This window comes from Pseudorca crassidens, chromosome 12 (assembly GCF_039906515.1).
Source record: "Pseudorca crassidens isolate mPseCra1 chromosome 12, mPseCra1.hap1, whole genome shotgun sequence".
In the NCBI taxonomy this organism is placed as follows: Eukaryota; Metazoa; Chordata; class Mammalia; order Artiodactyla; family Delphinidae; genus Pseudorca; species Pseudorca crassidens.
Window position 1 is genome coordinate 3,003,316 of NC_090307.1, and position 20,482 is coordinate 3,023,797.

A 20,482-nucleotide genomic window follows, 5' to 3' on the forward strand; every position below is an offset into this window, starting at 1 on the left:
AATTGTATAAATTCGTGAAAGTAGGTAAAGTAAATGAAATTCACAAGGTAATTTTTAAAAAGTAAAAAGTCCTCCTATAGTCGTCTTGTATCTGTTTTATCGGGAAAAAAATAAGATATTCACAAATAAGGAAACAAAGTATTGCTTTTGCCATTTCCCACATCAAAAAAAAAAAAAAAAAAAAAAAAGCCGTACTGGGTGCTGGGGGCAGGGCTGTGCAGGGGTTCACTGCCTCCCAGTCAGACCTGAGGTCAGTTAGCAAAGCGGGGCTCCGGGTGAGCGCCTCCCTAGCCTGCAATGCAGACACAAAGCTCATCAGACGGCAGAGCCGGGCTGCACCCCTAAGGCTCCAGGCTGCACCCGATTCAGCACCTTCAGAGAGCTCGCCACCCGTCTGCTGCGGCAGGCCCTGACTTCCAGCCTGCACGGAAGCAGCCTGACGCCAGAACCTACCGGGAGACTCCAGACGGGCTGTCTGCGCCAGGCCTTGAAGCTGTGAGCCCTGTAAGGCCCACAGACCATCCTCCTCTCCAAGTCACCCCCATTCTGGTGCAGGGTCCCCCCTCCAGCCCCACTGTTCTCCCAGCTCTTTCTCCTGTGGCTTCTGGAACCTACGTTCCACAGCAAACAAGTTCTCCATCATAAACAGGTCCCATAAACAGAATGTTCAGTTACTCCTTTCTTTTCCGAAACAGCAGGTCTGTGGTTGAGCGGCTGGCCTGGACGCTCCGGCTCCTAAGGCCCCCTCCGAGCCTGAGGAGCTCGAGCCTCCTGTCCCGGCCCAGCTCCGCCTCCCAGCCTGCCTTCGCTTCCTCCCCAGTCCCACCTGCCCTCCACGAACCGAATCCCTTTACCCAGTCCCTTGCCAATACGTTCTTGTGCAAGTCCTCTGGCCCTTTCTCAAATAATTCACAAGATCGTAAAAAGAAAAACAAAAGAATGTGCCCAGTAACACCCCTCAGAGACAACCACAGTGAACGGTTTAGTAGCCACTCTAACAGAAGAGTCTGTAATGTGAAAACATAAGTGGGATCAACCATACACACTGTTCTGGAACTACCTGTCCATACTTCATACATATACTTAACTCTCCAAGTCATTACCTATGACATCATCCCCATCACCCTTTGGATGCTGGCAAGGAATTCCACCGTACCAGTGTACCCAGTTCCCTTAATGCACTTCTGGCGGACATCCTGCCTGTTTCTAACTGTACACTACTGCAGGGCTGCAATAAACAATCCAGTATATACAGCTGTCACCTTAGTGTCTCCCCGCTAGACACACAATTATAGTCTCTGGGCAGCATCCAGGTATATTTATTTTTAAACAGAACCCCAGATGATTCTGACACCTTTGGGGGGGAGGGGAGGAGTCCCACCTTGAGCTCCTCAGAAAGTGAAATAACAGGCTTCATTTTTCTGATGCTTTATTTTTCACGTCTAATAATTTTACAAAGTTCTGTTAAAAAGCTAAGCTAGGGCTTCCCTGGTGGCACAGTGGTTGAGAGTCCGCCTGCCGATGCAGGGCACACGGGTTCGTGCCCTGGTCTGGGAAAATCCCACATGCCGCGGAGTGGCTGGGCCCGTGAGCCATGGCTGCTTAGCCTGTGCGTCCAGAGCCTGTGCTCCGCAACGGGAGAGGCCACAACAGTGAGAGGCCCGCGTACCGCAAAAAAAAAAAAGCAAGATAAATGCACTAATATCAATATGATTAAAACATGAATATAAACTTGGAAGATCAATCATTACAGTGCTGAGGTTTAAAATAATAGATAACCAGGGACTTCCCTGGTGGTGCAGTGGTCAAGGCTCTGCGCTCCCAACGCAGTGGGCCCAGGCTTCGATCCCTGGTCAGGGAACTAGATCCTGCATGTCGCAACTAAGAGATTGCATGCCGCAACTAAGGAGCTGGCGAGCTGCAACTAAGGAGTCCATGAGCCACAGCTAAGGAGCCCGCCCGCTGCAACTAAGACCCTGTGCGACCAAATAAGTAAGTAAATAATTAACTAATTAATTAATTAATTAAAAACAAAACAAAGCCCCACTTTTAATTTAAAATAAATAAATTTAAAAAATAATAGATAACCAAAGCCTGGCTCACTTCGAAGAAAATATTTTTCAAACATCTATGCTCCACAAAAATGGTGGGAGCATACACCATTACACAAACTCACACATACGCACAGTCATATATAGAAAACACAGTGATTTCTTTAAAAAAAAACAGATATGTCGTATACACATATGATTTGAAAATCCAGAAGCAGCTACAGATCAAAATATTACGATCACCCTGACTCCAATACTTCCCCAGTCTGCACACTGTTTTATTTAAACTTAGTTCTTGAATTTAGAAGAGAAAGCATTTAGAGGACAGTACACCGCATGTCTAGTGAAAACAGCCCCAAGTGCAATGAACTACACGGTATCTGTGTTCAGTAAAGACTAGTGGTGCTCGATGCCAAGATCCAGTGGCCATCTGGGCCCCTGGCGGCTCCTCCACACTCCTGCGCCGGGGGCGCAAGGCTGACGGGTGTGGGAGGAAGTGAGCTTTACTGACCACACCCTGATCCAGAAGTCTGAAGACCCAGGTTCTAGTTCTACCATGAGCTCTAGTTGTAGAACCTAAAAGCAATGTTAGAACGCTCTCTAGGGCCCACATTTTACATCTGTGAAAATGAAGAGTGAGGAATGTAGGCAAGTTTGGGAAAGACTATTTTTAAGTTCCCACGCAGCTCTGGAAGTTTTTAGAATTACACAACTATATGGAACTGTTCTATCCAACAATGCTCCCTTAATATGCAGAGATTAAGTTACTTGCTGGAGTATTTTTTTATGCATTCTAATACTTTCCTAAGCGACAGTAATTAGTGTAAAAGGTATTGAGCTTCAAGTAACTAGACTGGACTGGAACATCTCATCTCCCAGTTAAGTCAAATAACTGTAACTAATCTATGCTAAACCTTCTCTGGCATGTTTTTATCAAGATCTGTCCCCCAAACATAATTACAGTCACACTTTTTCTACATACGCCCCAAGGAGCTCAGATTCTGAGAGAAGAGACAGACACAAATACAAATAATGACGAAGTGTAAAATAAGTATTTAAATATTTTACAATGTGAAGCCAGCTCTATGAATCACTTCCCCCATGTGTCCCACTCAGCCTAGAACAAAGGAGAATTCTGCTTCCACTAATTTCGTCTAAGATACAGGTGTCTGTGAAGCTAAAAGCACAATGTTCTCCATTTTAACCTCGGAAAGTCTGGAGAATCAGGGCTCCAGTTCAACTCAACTAAGGATTTGTAAACTTAATGGCAAGAAACCCACAGGTGTGTAACCTGAGTCATGGCAACCTGAAAAAACTGGTAATTTGAGGGTTACCCTCAAGCATGAAGGATAATTCTAGGGCTGCTAAGTAAGTTTTTAGTCTGTCCTAACTTTTAGAGATTTTTTTGCATTTCAAGAATAACACAAATCACTGAGAACCTAGAGACTACAGTGAAGTTAAATACACATTAAGTGAACTTGGTCTGTTGTTTTGTTTTGTGAGCTGCCACAACTGCACAAGGACATCAGAGTGTTCTAACCTACCATGGGAGTTCCGATCAGTGTCTAAACAATTAAACACCCTAAGAATTACAGTTCCTAGGAAGCTTAGCAGAAATCATACGTAAAATCATTGCAGGCTGGTATTTGGGGAGTATGCTCTTAAACTTGTCGTCTCTTGGGGGTTTTCCATTTCTTCTAGAGTCAGTTCTGATAAGCACGTTATTCTAGAAAAAATCCACTTCATCTAAATTTTCAAGCGTATTAGCAAAATGTTGTAGAGTATCTGCAAACAATTTTTATCTCATCTGTATCTGTGCTTACAGCTTGACTCTCATTCCTAATATTACAGATATTTTCTTGGTCTTTAGTTTACTAGAGACGTGTCAAGCTATCTATTCTACTGTTAACGTTTTAAAAATTGTAAAATTATGTTCACTAGAATTTTGTCTTCTATCTTAAATTATTGTACTTATTAATTACTTTTTGCTACTTGCTTTTTTATTTTTCTACTTTTTTGAGTTATATATTTTATTTATTTTTGTTCTTATTTTTTAGTAAGAAATACTTCTTAAAAGCTGTTATCAGTCTTTTCTGATAATAGCTTTGGTCCATCCCACTGTTTATAAAAACGTTCCCATTTCTAGGATGTAATTGCAGTTTTGAGTCTTACTTTTCCATAGAATGAAACTTTAGATAGCTACTTTCTATTAATTTATGTTTTCAGTGAACTGTAATCAAAGACTGTATCCTTCACAGTACCTATTTCTGAAAACCTGAAACTTCTCTATACCCTAGAATGTGATCAACTTCTATTTCATGCATATTTAAAAGAGTGTGTACTTTGGAGTAGAAGGCTTTAAAGCCATTCAATCACCCTTTTGATATGTGCGCTTCAAATCCTCCTCAGTCTCACTGTGTTTACACCAATCTAATTGAGGGTCTCTCACTCTGGTTCAGAATTTGAATCTCTCTCCTTTCTTCTGTTTTTGGTTTATATATTTTGATGCTATGCTCCTAGATACATAAAGGCTCGTGACTATAGATCACCTTATTAGTGGACTATAGCTGACATTAGTCTACAGTATCTCTCTTTTTTCTACCATTTAAGCTTTATTTATATTAAATTATGTTTTACTTGATATTAATTTTGTTCACAGACTAGATTATCTCACCTAAGACGATGAAATACAGGAGAACTGCATAAACATGTAAATTCTTGCAAAAAACTTAATGAGTTTCCTTTAATCTTGTTTTAGGACCTACAAAAATCATTTCTCTGAAGATTCTCATGAACAGTGTTTTCTTTTTAGTTAGCTAACAAAATCATAATTTACCTTGATCATAACAACACCAAGCCTAAAAAGAACTTAAAAGCTGGCAGATTTACCTTTTAATCCAAAGGTTAAAGCAGCCCAGATAATGATCTGTTACACAGCCTGCGGGGCTTCTAAGATGTAAATGACACAGCATACTGTGTGCCCCACTCAGGACACCCATCCACCCCACAGGTCCACTGAGGTACAGTCTTCCTTGGTGAGGACTCACATATGAACATCTTCACTTACACAGCACTTCCCTCTTACCGAGAACATAATCTGAGCAGCAGTTGAGCCAGAACTAGGATCTTAATTTAATTGTGAAACTTGCTGGCCCATAAAGCAAAACAATCCTTAACAACAACTCCACCGGCACCACACATACAACTATCTAACTACGCAGACCATAATGTTCATACACCCTTTGCAAAGTACCAAGGGAGGACAATCTTACCTACGTCTGTTATGAGGATCGGCTCCTGCAAAGGAATATCGGGGACCGGAACGTTCGCCTTGCCAACACGAACTTTTGCAGGTTTACGCTGGTGCCGCATCTTTCTTAACTCCGTGTGTTTAAAGTGAGAAGCAATGTGAGTCTTCCTGTGGCCTGAGGTTCGAAATTTCTTGTCACAGTGAGGACAAGCAAAAGGTCTGACTCCTGATAAAAAATAAAACAGACTGTAGAATTATTCCAAAGAGATACATCTCAGTTAACGCCAACATAAAATTCTAGTATTTTAATACTGATTTGAATTCTCAATTTGTTGTTTCATGCCATATGTTTATAATTTCATGGACATTATAAATTAACAGTTATTCTCGTTTGCATACAGTGCACGTTACAGATGTTAAGGCATGTAATAAGAGCATTTTAAGTAAAAAAAAAAAAAAAAAGGGCATTTACTATTTTCAGGAGAAAGCCTAAAATTGTAAAATGGATGTTCAAACAACCAGTAGTCCTTAAGACACCAACGTGAGTAAGGCTGCTCTCCTCTCTCAAATCATCCTCTCTGTAACTGGAATCACAACGGGGCCCCAGGTTTGCTGCTGGGATTCTACACACTTGTGTTTGAAGAGCACTTAGCAGTGCCCGGCATTGGGTAAACGAGCAGTAAGTGGTGGCTGTTTGTAAATAACAATGTCACTGCTGCTGCTGATGACAGTGATAACATCCTTTTAACAATCCTCTGCTATGACTTCCCTTTTCTGAAGGAAACTTCCTTTTCTTACAATTTTATTGGCAAATGAAAATGCAGATTCCAAAGAAAGGCATATATCAAAACAGTCTCATTTCAGCTTTTTCAAATACCCATCCACATGCTCAGCTCAGCCCAGGAACCTCAAAGGGTTAGGAGAAGTTACTGTTAATGCGTACAGCGTTTCTTTTGGGGGTGATAAAAATGTTAGAAAATTAGATAGTGGCATGGGTTGCACAATTCTGAAATGCACACTTTAAAAGAGTGAATTTTTATGATTTGTGAATTATATCTCAATAAAACTGCTATGAACAGAACTGGAGCCTGAACATGGAAGTTCTCGTGCCCTAATACTGATGACAAAATATCCGACAGGCAGAGTGGGTATTGATATTAAGGTCCCAGCCTGAAGGGCGCCAGCTAAAACCCAGAGGCCCCACGGGGGCGATGCCGGCCTCCTCCTCGGGAAGGCCCTCCTGGGCTGCATCTGAATCCCGTCACCCACAGCGGTCTCCCCTCCTCACTCCCTGCACTCCTGCCCTCACTCGTAAGTGGTACAGTTTAACACTCCCTCTTCGGGCCATCGGCTCCATGAGGACCAAGGTCACGTGGACTTTGTTCAACAGCGTGTGCCGTGTGCCCAGCCCGCAGAAGGTCACGGTCACACTCGCTGAAATAAAGAGCAACGGGCGCTCCACACGCCCAGCCACCAGCGCAGACCCCGCCGGGAACCACCTGCGGCGGCAGGCCCGTACCTGTGTGCAGGCGAACGTGCACCTTGAGGCTCCCCGAGGTGGAGAAGCTCTTCATGCAGCACTGGCACTTGAACGCCTTGACGCCCGAGTGCGTTTTGACGTGGGCTGTCAGCGTGCTCTTCACGGCGAAAGCCCGGAAGCACTGCGGGCACTTGAAGGGCTTCTCATGGGTGTGGATGCGGATGTGGCGCACCAGGTCGCTGGGCTTGCGGAACTCCTTGGTGCAGTAGGGACACACGTGCCATCGCACACCGTTCTCCTCGCGGATCGACCCTGGAGGAAGATTACAATGAGAAGGGTCCAGCTTGGCCTCGAAACCGCATTTCACCAATTATTAATGTCCTTCTAGGCTTAGATTTAGACAGCACATCATACGTATAAAAAGCTATAGACCTTTTGCCACAGCAGAGGATATATGATCAACTGTGGAAAAAGCTGAAATTTCCATAATAACTGAAATGACTGATGACTATGATTGAATCTTGCAGAAAATCCTAACAGTCCCATATGAACACAAATCATAGCCTAAGAGAGATAAGAACGCTAACTAGACAGGTACTATGATATAAATCAAGAATCAGCAGGGCAGACTTAGTCTGCTATAAGTGTAAGTAACAGTAGGTGTGATCAAATGACTCCAAAATTAACTCAAAGAACATGAAAAGAAGGAATGAACTTACAATAAGTATCGTCTGAGCTGATCTGTTATCACTAATAAAAAATGCAAATAAAAATGAGGAAATGGTAAATTCTTATGCTACAGAAAGGAACTGATAAATAGTTAAAATAAAGAAATAACATATTTGATCATGAATGAGTTCATGATTTATGATCAAATATAGAAGATTCTTTTGCAACGCTAAATATTGCATTTGGCCAAAAAGTGCCTTTGGTTTTTAAGTAAAAATAAAAGATGCATTTTTCATTTTCACCAAGAACTTTACTGAACAATGTATTCACCCTTTTGTTCCACTACCTTCTGCCATTTCATAATTCCATCTTCCCAAAACTTCTTATCTTTTTGAGCAAAGAACTGTTGCAGGTGCCTTTTACAATCTTCCAGGGAATTAAACTGTTTTCCATTAAGAGAATTTTGTAAAGACCAAAATAAACGGAAACCTGAAGGTGCAATGTCTGGTGAATACGGCGGATGAATCAGAACTTCCCAGCCAAGCTGTGACAGTTTTTGCCTGGTCATCAAATGAACATACGGTCTTGTGTTATCCTGATGGAAGACTATGCGTTCTCTGTTGACTAGTCCTGGACGCTTTTCATCGAGTGCTGCTTTCAGTTGGTCTAAATGGGAGAGTACTTGTTGGAACTGTTTGGTTTTCCAGAAGGAGCTCATGATAGAGGCCTCCCTTCCAATCCCACCATATACACATCACCTTCCTTGGATGAAGACCGGCCTTTGGTGTGGTTGGTGGTGGTTCATTTCACTTGCCCCGTGATCTCTTCCGTTCCACATTATTGTACAGTATCCACTTGTCATCGCCCGTCACAGTTTATTTTAAAAACGGAAGGTTTTCTCTTCATTACGTTTAAGTAGAGAATCGCATGTGGAAATGCGGTCAAGGTTTTTTTCGCTTCACTCATGTAGAACCCAAACATCAAAGCGATGAACACAGCCAAGCTGGTGCAGATGATTTTCAGCGCCTGATCTGGATACCTGGAGTGTGTCGGCCGTCTCCCGCATGGCATAGCGTTGACTGCTCTCAATTAATGTCTCGATTTGATCACTATCAACTTCAAGTAGTCTACCCGACCACGGCGCATCATCCAGCGAGAAATCTCCAGCACGAACCTTCACAGACCACTTTTGACACGTTCGATCAGCCACAGCACCTTCTCCATACACTGCACACATCTTTTCTTGTGTTTCGGTTGCGTTTTTACCTTTCTTGAAATAATAAAGCGTAATATGCTGAAAATGTTGCTTTTTTTCTTCTCTTCAATATTAAAATGGCTACACAAAAATTCACCAGTTAAGTCTTTTTTTAAATGCACGCTGATAGGACAGCTGTCACATACAATCTAACAAAATTGCTTCGAATGAGTTAAAGACAACTAAGTGCTACTAGACCCATCTTACGGAAAATACCAAACAAACATTTTGGCCAACCCCATACTGTTATTCAACCTTGATCCAGGTTTGAAGCTATTCCTCTCAGAAGAAAAATCACAAGTGGAATTTATGGAAATATAATTAGTAAAATAATACCTAAATTGGCAAATTTCTAATTTGGCAGAATCAGCTTTTTAAATTTCAATTAGATGTATTCGCCAGAAATTAAACAGACACCTACAATAAGGTAAGGAATACACTTGAAATCAAAGAGATTTGGGCCCTGCTGATGAAATTCATCAGAAAATTTTCACTCTTTATTTAACTGTGTCTTTACAGACATAGTTTTATTAGGGAAAAGGAAAGCTCTTTGTTTCCTTCTCTTTGTTATCAGTCAATACAAGGAATTTTCCTTACGTGTTAGTGAATCTGTAAGGAGAGAAAATGTATTTTCCTGAATATAACACTTTTTATGGGACTAATTAACATAGAGAAAGAGGTTAGGTAAAAGAATGAAAAGTAATATTTTTCTAAAAACAAGAACAAAGACAGGAACATACACACACCACGGCGGGTGGGGGGTAAAGAGTAGAAAACAAAGGAAATGGTTTTTAAAGTGAGAGAAAGATATTTATTTTAGGTGATACTGCTTATACTAAGGAAGTCTAAAACTTAAGATTGCTTAGAACTAATAGGTATTAGAAGAAGTGCAATAATTACCTAAAGGTCTTATCATGACAAATCAGAAAAACAACGTACAAAGAGATAAGACAGAACCATAATATCTGTCAGTTAAAATCTGGAAATCATCTCCCCAAATCAGATTTTTTTTCCAAACAAAAATGAAAATATGTCTTTAATTACATAAGATGACATAAAACTGTCACCAGGTTCTAATTATTTCTGGGAATGAACTGGAAGAGAGATACAAACTGGCAGCTGAAGCTTCAAACCTGAAGCTCTCTCCAAATCTGGCCTGTATACGTTTTGTTTGGCCCAGGCAGTGTTAGAAAAAGAAAACTGAATCCAGATTTCTGACCCTTTGACAAACTGAGTGATCTGGAAAACCAGTTCTGCATTCCCACGTGGCAATCTTTCTTGGTGCTGGGCAATAGCTTTTCTCTTCAAACACATTAATAAATTTTGAAAGAAAAAACATGCATAATCATCTTCAAGACGAAAAGGTATTTACTAAAATTCAACGTCTAGTTTTAAGTTTTAAAAAACTGCCTAAAAACAGGAGGAGGTGAATAAAACATATCAATACAACATTTGACTTGACAGGAAAATACTAAAAGCAATCCTATTAAGGTGAGGAAAGAGTCCACTATCACACTGCCATTAATTTATCATGTTTGAGAGATACCAGCCAACATGACTAGATAAGATAAAGAAATGCACAGTAATAACTATAAAAGAAAAGGTAAAATCATTGTTTACAAATGATATGATTATACACCTAAAAAACTAAAACTCAGAAAGAGGCCCACATTTTAATACGTGAAAATCAACATCCTTCATACCTACCAACAAAATTCAGAAGAAGATTTTAAAATACTACTAAAATATGGATAAAAAAAAAATCTGAGTAAATGGAAATGCATACATACCCTATTCTTTTTTCTTAAGTTATTCTTTTTATTGAATGAAAGATTCTTTAAGTTCTATGGTGCTTTACAATTTTCAGAAGTTTCACACACATGATTTCATATAATCCCCTATTAACCCTATTCTTTGGTATAAAGACAAAAATTTATAATGGCATCAATTCTCTCTGATTAAATCACTTATATACAAATACCAACAGGGATTCTTTTAGAACTAGTTTTGGAAGTTTAGCAGTCGCTTTTAAAGTACATATGAAAATATAAATATGTGAAAACAGTAAAAAATACACTTTAAAGAAAAGTGTAGTGAGAGAGGACTAGGTATCCTAGTTATAAAACACACGATAAAGCTAAAACCATTTGGTATCACAACACATGAATAAAAAGACAGATTACTGGAATAAAGTCCAGAAAAGACCCATACAGGTTTGAGAGTGTAATACATGATAAAGGCAGCATTGCTTTCCAGCAGGAAAAATGTGACTTATTCAATAAATGGTGTCTAGGCAGCTGGATGCCCATCTGGAAACAAAAAATAAAACTGAGTCAAAGATTTGGTTTAAAATATGAGAGTAAACAGATAGTAACTGGACATATCATGGTGATCATTTTGTAATGATGTATAAAAAAATGAAAGTATAAGTGTTAGATAAAAAGGCACTTTTTCCATAATGTCAGTGTTGAATTCTAAGTATTACATGAGTCCAAAAGTCATAAAACACTGACAAATTTGGCTACATAAAAACATTTCTCCCCCTTTTGCTATATAAAAAGAAAATACCTCTCCCTTTTAACTCAAAAGCCAAACAAATTAGAAAAGAATACATGCCACAGATACAGCTCACAAAATACTACCAGGTAAAGAAAAAACGAATGCGGCAGAGCATTTAGCACTTGGAGGATCTAGATGAAGGCAAACGGCAATTCTCCGTACTTACTGTTCCTGCCATATTTCTAGTAAGCCTGCAATTATTTCAAAATCAGTACTTTAAAACAATCTTTACAGAATTTACCCTCTGAAAGCTCTGACACTTCCAGAAATGTACCCTACAGATATACACATATCCATGACAGCATTACTGGTACTGGCAAATACCTAAATATTATTTACCCATAAAACGGAATACTATTCAGGCATCTTGTAAAACAAGCTATCGCGTGGCAAAAAGTGAACCACAAAATAATACATGCAGTATGCCATACATCCTGCTAAAAAACAATAATATATAATAATATGCCTAAGCTTGTTTAAAAGACACAGAAGACCCCAGTGACGGCAGCTGCCTGAGGGAGGGGCGCATGGAGGACCAAGATGAGCAGGCAGGGGACTCCCTGCTTTCCACTGTACCCCATCGTGTACCTTTTGAATTGTGGGGCACGAGCAAGTTTCACCTGCTTTTAAAATAACTTAAAAACGTATGTATTCATTACGCACTTGGTATGTGTCAGGCGCTATTCAGTTCTCTTCCATTTATTCTATCCCTTTTATCTACCCCTGTTACAGATGAGGAAGCTGACATTTTAAAGGTTAACTGACTTTATTAAAGCTTCATAACGGGGGGTGCTGGGAAGATGGCGGAAGAGTAAGATGCGGCGATCACCTTCCTCCCCACAGATACACCAGAAATACATCTACACGTGGAGCAACTCCTACAGAACACCTACTGAATGCTGGCAGAAGACCTCAGACCTCCCAAAAGGCAAGAAACTCCCCACGTACCTGGGTAGGGCAAAAGAAAAAAAAGAAAAAACAGAGACAAAAGAATAGGGACGGCACGTGCACCAGTGGGAGGGAGCCATTTCCACACACTAGGAAGCCCCTTCGCGGGCGGAGACTGCGGGAGGCGGAGGGGGGAGTTTCAGCACCGCGGCGGAGAGCACAGCAACAGGGGTGCGGAGGGCAAAGCGGGGAGATTCCCGCACAGAGGGGAGATTCCCGCACAGAGGGTCGGTGCCGACCAGCACTTACCAGCCCGAGAGGCTTCTCTGCTCACCCACTGGGGAGGGCGGGGCTGCGAGCGGAGGCTCGATCGGTCAGTCGGTCGGAGCGCAGGGAGAGAGGACTGGGGTTGGCGGCTTGAACACAGCCTGCAGGGGGTTAGTGGGAGGAGTCCGGGAAAAGTCTGGACCCGCCGAAGAGGCAAGAGACTTTTTCTTCCCTCTTTGTTTCCTGGTGCGCGAGGAGAGGGGATTAAGATCGCTGCTTAAAGGAGCTCCAGAGATGGGCGCGAGACGCAGCTAAAAGCGCGGACCCCAGGGACGGTTGGGAGACGCTAAGGCTGCTGCTGTCGCCACCAAGGGGCCTGTGTGCAAGCACAGGTCACTATCCACACCCCCCCTTCCGGGAAGCCTGTGCAGCCCGCCACTGCCAGGGTCCCGGGATCCAGGGACAACTCCCCCGGAAGAACGCACGGCGGGCCTCACGCTGGTGCAACGTCACACCGGCCTCTGCCGCCACAGGCCCGCCCCGCATGCCGTGCCCCGCCCTCTCCCCGGGCCTGAGTGGGCCAGAGCCCCCGAATCAGTGGCTCCTTTAACCCCGCCCTGTCTGAGCGAAGAACAGACGCCTGCCCTCCGGCGCCCTACACGCAGAGGCGGGGCCAAATCCAAAGCTGAGCCCCCGGGAGCTGTGAGAACAAAGAAGAGAAAGGGAAATCTCTCCCAGCAGCCTCAGGAGCAGCGGATTAAAGCTCCACAATCAACTTGATGCACCTGCGTTTGGGGAATACATGAATAGACAACAAGTCATCCCAAACTGAGGAGGTGGACTTTGAGAGCAAGATCTATGATTTTTTCCCCTTTTCCTCTTTTTCTGAGTGTGTATGTGTATGCTTCTCTGTGAGATTTTGTCTGTATAGCTTTGCTTCCACCATTTGTCCTAGGGTTCTATCCGTCCATTGTTTTTTTATAAAAAATTTTTTTCTTAATAATTAATTTTAATTTTATTAACTTTATTATACTTTTCCTTCCTTCCTTCCTACCTTCCTTCCTTCCTTCCTTCCCTCCCTCCCTCCTTTAGACAATGAATCATCCCAAATTGAGGAGGTGGACTTTAAGAGCAAGATTTATGATTTTTTCCCCTTTACCTCTTTTTGTGAGGGTGCATGAGTATGCTTCTGTGTAAGATTTTGTCTGTATAGCTTTGCTTCCACCATTTGTCCTAATGTTCTATCCGTCCCTTTTTTCTAAATAATTATTTTTTAATTCAATAACTTTATTATACTTTATTTTACTGTATCTTCTTTCTTTCTGTCTTTTTTCCTTCCTTCCCTCCTTCCTTCATTCCTTCCTCCTTCCCTCCCTCCCTCCTTTCTTTCCTTCTTGCCTTCTTGCCTGCTTTCCTTCTATCTTTCTTTCTTTCTTCCTTCCTTCCCTCCCTTCTTCCTTCCTTCCTTCCTTCCTTCCTTTCTTTCTTTCTTTCTTCCTACTTCTACTAATTCTCTCTACTTTTTCTCCCTTTTATTCTGAGCCGTGTGGATGAAAGGCTCTTGGTGCTCCAGCCAGGAGTCAGGGCTCTGCCTCTGAGGTGGGAGAGCCAACTTCAGGACACCGGTCAACAAGAGACCTCCCAGCTCCACATAATATCAAACGGCGAAAATCTCACAGAGACCTCCATCTTAACACCAGCACCCAGCTTCACTCAACGACCAGCAAGCTACAGTGCTGGACACCCTATGCCAAACAACTAGCAAAACAGGAACACAACCCCACCCACTGGCAGAGAGGCTGCCTAAAATCATAATAAGTCCACAGACACCCAAAAACACACCACCAGACGTGGACCTGCCCACTAGAGAGACAAGATCCAGCCTCACCCACCAGAACACAGGCACTAGTCCCCTCCACCAGGAAGCCTACACAACCCACTGAACCAACCTTAGCCACTGGAGACAGACATCAAAAACAACGGGAACTACGAACCTGCAGCCTGCAAAAAGGAGACCCCAAACACAGTAAGATAAACAAAATGAGAAGACAGAAGAACACACAGCAGATGAAGGAGCAAGATAAAAACCCACCAGACCTAACAAATGAAGAGGAAATAGGCAGTCTACCTGAAAAAGAATTCAGAATAATGATAGTAAAGATGATCCAAAATCTTGGAAATAGAATGGAGAAAATACAAGAAACATTTAACAAGGACCTAGAAGAACTAAAGAGCAAACAAACAATGATGAACAACACAATAAATGAAATTAAAAATCCTCTAGAAGGAATCAATAGCAGAATAACTGAGACAGAAAAACAGATAAGTGACTCGGAAGATAAAATAGTGGGAATAACTACTGCAGAGCAGAATAAAGAAAAAAGAATGAAAAGAACTGAGGACAGTTTCAGAGACCTCTGGGACAACATTAAACACACCAACATTCGAATTATAGGGGTCCCAGAAGAAGAAGAGAAAAAGAAAGGGACTGAGAAAATATTTGAAGAGATTATAGTTGAAAACTTTCCTAATATGGGAAATGAAATAGTTAATCAAGTCCAGGAAGCACAGAGAGTCCCATACAGGATAAATCCAAGGAGAAACACGCCAAGACACATATTAATCAAACTGTCAAAAATTAAATACAAAGAAAGCATATTAAAATCAGCAAGGGAAAAACAACAAATAACACACAAGGGAATCCCCATAAGGTTAACAGCTGATCTCTCAGCAGAAACTCTGCAAGCCAGAAGGGAGTGGCAGGACATACTGAAAGTGATGAAGGAGAAAAACCTGTAACCAAAATTACTCTACCCAGCAAGGATCTCATTCAGATTTGATGGAGAAATTAAAACCTTTACAGACAAGCAAAAGCTAAGAGAGTTCAGCACCACCAAACCAGCTTTACAACAAATGCTAAAGGACCTTCTCTAGACAAGAAACACAAGAGAAGGAAAAGACCTATAATAATGAACCCAAAACAATTTAGAAATTGGGAATAGGAACATACTTATCGATAATTACCTTAAATATAAATGGACTAAATGCTCCCACCAAAAGACACAGATTGGCTGAATGGATACAAAAACAAGACCCATATATATGCTGTCTACAAGAGACCCACTTCAGACCTAGAGACACATACAGACTGAAAGTGAGGGGATGGAAAAAGATATTCCATGCAAATGGAAACCAAAAGAAAGCTGGAGTAGCAATTCTCATATCAGACAAAATAGACTTTAAGATAAAGACTATTAGAAGAGACAAAGAAGGACACTACATAATGATCAAGGGATCGATCCAAGAAGATATGACAATTGTAAATATTTATGCACCCCACATAGGAGCACCTCAATACATAAGGCAAAAACTAACAGCCATAAAAGGGGAAATCAACAGTAACACAATCATAGCAAGGGACTTTAACACCCCACTTTCACCAATGGACAGATCATCCAAAATGAAAATAAATAAGGAAACACAAGCTTTAAATGATACATTAAACAAGATGGACTTAATTGATATTTATAGGACACTCCATCCAAAAACAACAGATTACACATTTTTCTCAAGTGCTCATGGAACATTCTCCAGGATAGATCATATCTTGGGTCACAAATCAAGCCTTGGTAAATTTAAGAAAATTGAAATTGTATCAAGTATCTTTTCCAACCACAATGCCATGAGACTTGATATCAATTATAGGAAAAGATCTGTAAAAAATACAAACACATGGAGGCTAAACAATACACTACTTAATAACGAAGTGATCACTGAAGAAATCAAAAAATAACTAGAAACAAAGGACAATGGAGACACAACGACCCAAAACCTATGGGATGCAGCAAAAGCAGTTCTAAGAGGGAAGTTTATAGCAATACAAGCTCACCTTAAGAAGCAGGAAACATCTCGAATAAACAACCTAACCTTGCACCTCAAGCAATTAGAGAAAGAAGAACAAAAAAACCCCAAAGTTAGCAGAAGGAAAGAAATCATAAAAATCAGATCAGAAATAAATGAAAAAGAAATGAAGGAAACAATAGCAAAGATCAATAGAACTAAAAGCTGGTTCTTTGAGAAGATAAACAAAATAGATAAACCATTAGCCAGACTCATCAAGAAAAAAAGGGAGAAGACTCAAATCAACAGAATTAGAAATGAAAAAGGAGAAGTAACAACTGACACTGCAGAAATACAAAAGATCATGAGAGATTACTACAAGCAACTCTATGCCAATAAAATGGACAGTCTGGAAGAAATGGACAAATTCTTTGAAATGCACAACCTGCCAAGACTGAATCAGGAAGAAATAGAAAATATGAACAGACCAATCGCAAGCACTGAAATTGAAACTGTGATTAAAAATCTTCCAACAAACAAAAGCCCAGGACCAGATGGCTTCGCAGGCGAATTCTATCAAACATGTAGAGAAGAGCTAACACACATCCTTCTCAAACTCTTCCAAAATATAGCAGAGGGAGGAACACTCCCAAATTCCTTCTACGAGGCCACCATCACCTTGATACCAAAACCAGACAAGGATGTCACAAAGAAAGAAAACTACAGGCCAATATCACTGATGAACACAGACGCAAAAATCCTCAACAAAATACTAGCAAACAGAATCCAACAGCACATTAAAAGGACCATACACCATGATCAAGTGGGGTTTATTCCAGGAATGCAAGGATTCTTCAATACCTGCAAATCTATCAATGTGATCAACCATATTAACAAATTGAAGGAGAAAAACCATATGATCATCTCAATAGATGCAGAGAAAGCTTTCGACAAAATTCAACACCCATTTATGATAAAAACCCTGCAGAAAGTAGGCACAGAGGGAACTTTCCTCAACATAATAAAGGCCACATATGACAAGCCCACAGCCAACATTATCCTCAATGGTGAAAAACTGAAAGCATTTCCACTAAGATCAGGAACAAGACAAGGTTGCCCACTCTCACCACTCTTATTCAACATAGTTTTGGAAGTTTTAGCCACAGCAATCAGAGAAGAAAAGGAAATAAAAGGAATCCAAATCGGAAAAGAAGAAGTAAAGCTGTCACTGTTTGCAGATGACATGATACTATACATAGAGAATCCTAAAGATGCTACCAGGAAACTACTAGAGCTAATCAATGGATCTGGTAAAGTAGCAGGATACAAAATTAATGCACAGAAATCTCTGGCATTCCTATATACTAATGATGAAAAATCTGAAAGTGAAATCAAGAAAACACTCCCATTTACCATTGCAACAAAAAAGAATAAAATACCTAGGAATAAACCTACGTAAGGAGACAAAAGACCTGTATGCAGAAAATTATAAGACACTGATGAAAGAAATTAAAGATGATACAAATAGATGGAGAGATATACCATGTTCTTGGATTGGAAGAATCAACATTGTGAAAATGACTCTACTACCCAAAGCAATCTATAGATTCAATGCAATCCCTATCAAACTACCACTGGCATTTTTCACAGAACTAGAACAAAAAATTTCACAATTTGTATGGAAACACAATAGACCCCGAGTAGCCAAAGCAATCTTGAGAACGAAAAACGGGGCTGGAGGAAATCAGGCTCCCTGACTTCAGACTATACTACAAAGCTACAGTAATCAAGACAGTATGGTACTGGCACAAAAACAGAAATATAGATCAATGGAACAGGATAGATAGCCCAGAGATAAACCCACGCACATATGGACACCTTATCTTTGATAAAGGTGGCAGGAATGTACAGTGGAGAAAGGACAGCCTCTTCAATAAGTGGTGCTGGGAAAACTGGACAGGTACATGTGAAAGTATGAGATTAGATCACTCCCTAACACCATACACAAAAATAAGCTCAAAATGGATTAAAGACCAAAATATAAGGCCAGAAACTATCAAACTCTTAGAGGAAAACATAGGCAGAACACTCTGACATAAATCACAGCAAGATCCTTTTTGACCCACCTCCTAGAGAAATGGAAATAAAAACAAAAATAAACGAACGGGACCTAATGAAACTTCAAAGCTTTTGCACAGCAAAGGAAACCATAAACAAGATCAAAAGACAACCCTCAGAATGGGAGAAAATATTTGCAAATGAAGCAACTGACAAAGGATTAATTTCCAAAATTTACAAGCAGCTCATGCAGCTCAATATCAAAAAAAACCAAACAACCCAATCCAAAAATGGGCAGAAGACCTAAACAGACATTTCTCCAAAGAAGATATACAGACTGCCAACAAACACATGAATGGGCAGAAGACCTAAACAGACATTTCTCCAAAGAAGATATACAGACTGCCAACAAACACATGAAAGAATGCTCAACATCATTAATCATTAGAGAAATGCAAATCAAAACTACAATGAGATATCATCTCACACCAGTCAGAATGGCCATCATCAAAAAAGTCTAGAAACAATAAATGCTGGAGAGGGTGTGGAGAAAAGGGAACACTCTTGCACTGCTGGTGGGAATGTGAATTGGTTCAGCCACTATGGAGAACAGTATGAAGGTTCCTTAAAAAACTACAAATAGAACTACCATATGACCCAGCAATCCCACTACTGGGCATATACCCTGAGAAAACCGAAATTCAAAAAGAGTCATGTACCAAAATGTTCATTGCAGCTCTATTTACAATAGCCCGGAGATGGAAACAACCTAAGTGTCCATCATCAGATGAATGGATAAAGAAGATGTGGCACATATATACAATGGAATATTACTCAGCCATAAAAAGAAACGAAATTGAGATATTTGTAATGAGGTGGGTAGACCTAGAGTCTGTCATACAGAGTGAAGTAAGTCAGAAAGAGAAAGACAAGTACCGTATGCTAACACATATATATGGAATTTAAGAAAAAAAAAATGTCATGAAGAACCTAGGGGTAAGACAGGAATAAAGACACAGACCTACTGGAGAATGGACTTGAGGATATGGGGAGGGGGAAGGGTGAGCTGTGACAGGGCGAGAGAGAGGCATGGACATATATACACTAACAAACGTAAGGTAGATAGCCAGTGGGAAGCAGCCGCATGGCACAGGGAGATCAGCTCGGTGCTTTGTGACCGCCTAGAGGAGTGGGATAGGAAGGGTGGGAGGGAGGGAGACGCAAGAGGGAAGAGATATGGGAACATATGTATATGTATAACTGATTCACTTTGTTATAAAGCAGAAACGAACACACCATTGTAAAGCAATTACACCCCAATAAAGATGTTAAAAAAAAAGATTAAAAAAAAGCTTCATAATGATTTATACATCACAAGGTTTATGATAAATATAAAAGCATTTGTTCAACGTTTAACCGATACACAAAATACCTCTTAAAATAACAAAGCAAATTCTACTAAAAATATTCCCTCTCACAAAACTGAATAAATCAAATAGTGACAGCTATAGATGGCAGAGTACAATTGGAAATGTAATTAAGGCTAATTTTAAGCTGTTAAGAAAGTGTTACAACTTACGAGACAGTAATAGTTTGCTCAGGGTCTTCTTAGGGTATCAGATGGTGTCAACTACTCCTGAAGAGGTATTTTCAGAAACAGTCATTACATTAAACGTATACTGGTCCCTATAAAGTTTTAATCAAGAGGAATATCTTTATATAGAAACATGTCCCCATGATAGTTTTCTCATCACAATATCAGAGAGATGGTTAAAACAAAAAAAGCTGGCTCCAACCTGTAGTAAGGATCACATTTAATCTAAAATTTACTAGAACTACATAAGCTTGCTAAGTGCTCTAAGTACTTCATTTATCCAAGTATATCAAAAATTAATCTGCATAATCTTTACACTCGATGAACACAACACTCCACATTAAAACAATGTACAATAAGGTTAACTGCAGTTCCATTTTGAAATCTCCACCTAATAATGCTCAGTGCAAAAGAGAAAGCTGTTTCTAACACCTAAAGATATGGGACGGCCCAGGATGAAGCCTCCCTTCCTCGTTACTTTCAGGAAGCCAGGTCTGGCCTTTCACTTGAAGACGTGTATGTTGCCTGCAGCCACATCAGAGCATGTTCATAGGCTCAGCATGACGACTAG

General features: G+C 40.6%; 1 protein-coding gene across 12 annotated transcripts in view; it reads right to left on the reverse strand.

Moving 5' to 3' along the window:
* ZNF236 (zinc finger protein 236) overlaps positions 1-20,482 on the reverse strand; it is a 109,232-nt gene that overhangs the window by 52,534 nt on the left and 36,216 nt on the right. For all 12 annotated transcript variants that reach the window (XR_010932972.1, XM_067698806.1, XM_067698804.1 and 9 more), the window contains 2 exons: positions 6,821-7,093; positions 5,324-5,527 (listed from right to left, as the gene is read on the reverse strand). Coding sequence is in view for 11 of the 12 variants with exons in the window: in XM_067698806.1 (XP_067554907.1) it covers positions 5,324-5,527; positions 6,821-7,093 (477 nt within the window). In the remaining variant the exon portion in view is untranslated. The remainder of the gene's footprint in view (positions 1-5,323; positions 5,528-6,820; positions 7,094-20,482) is intronic.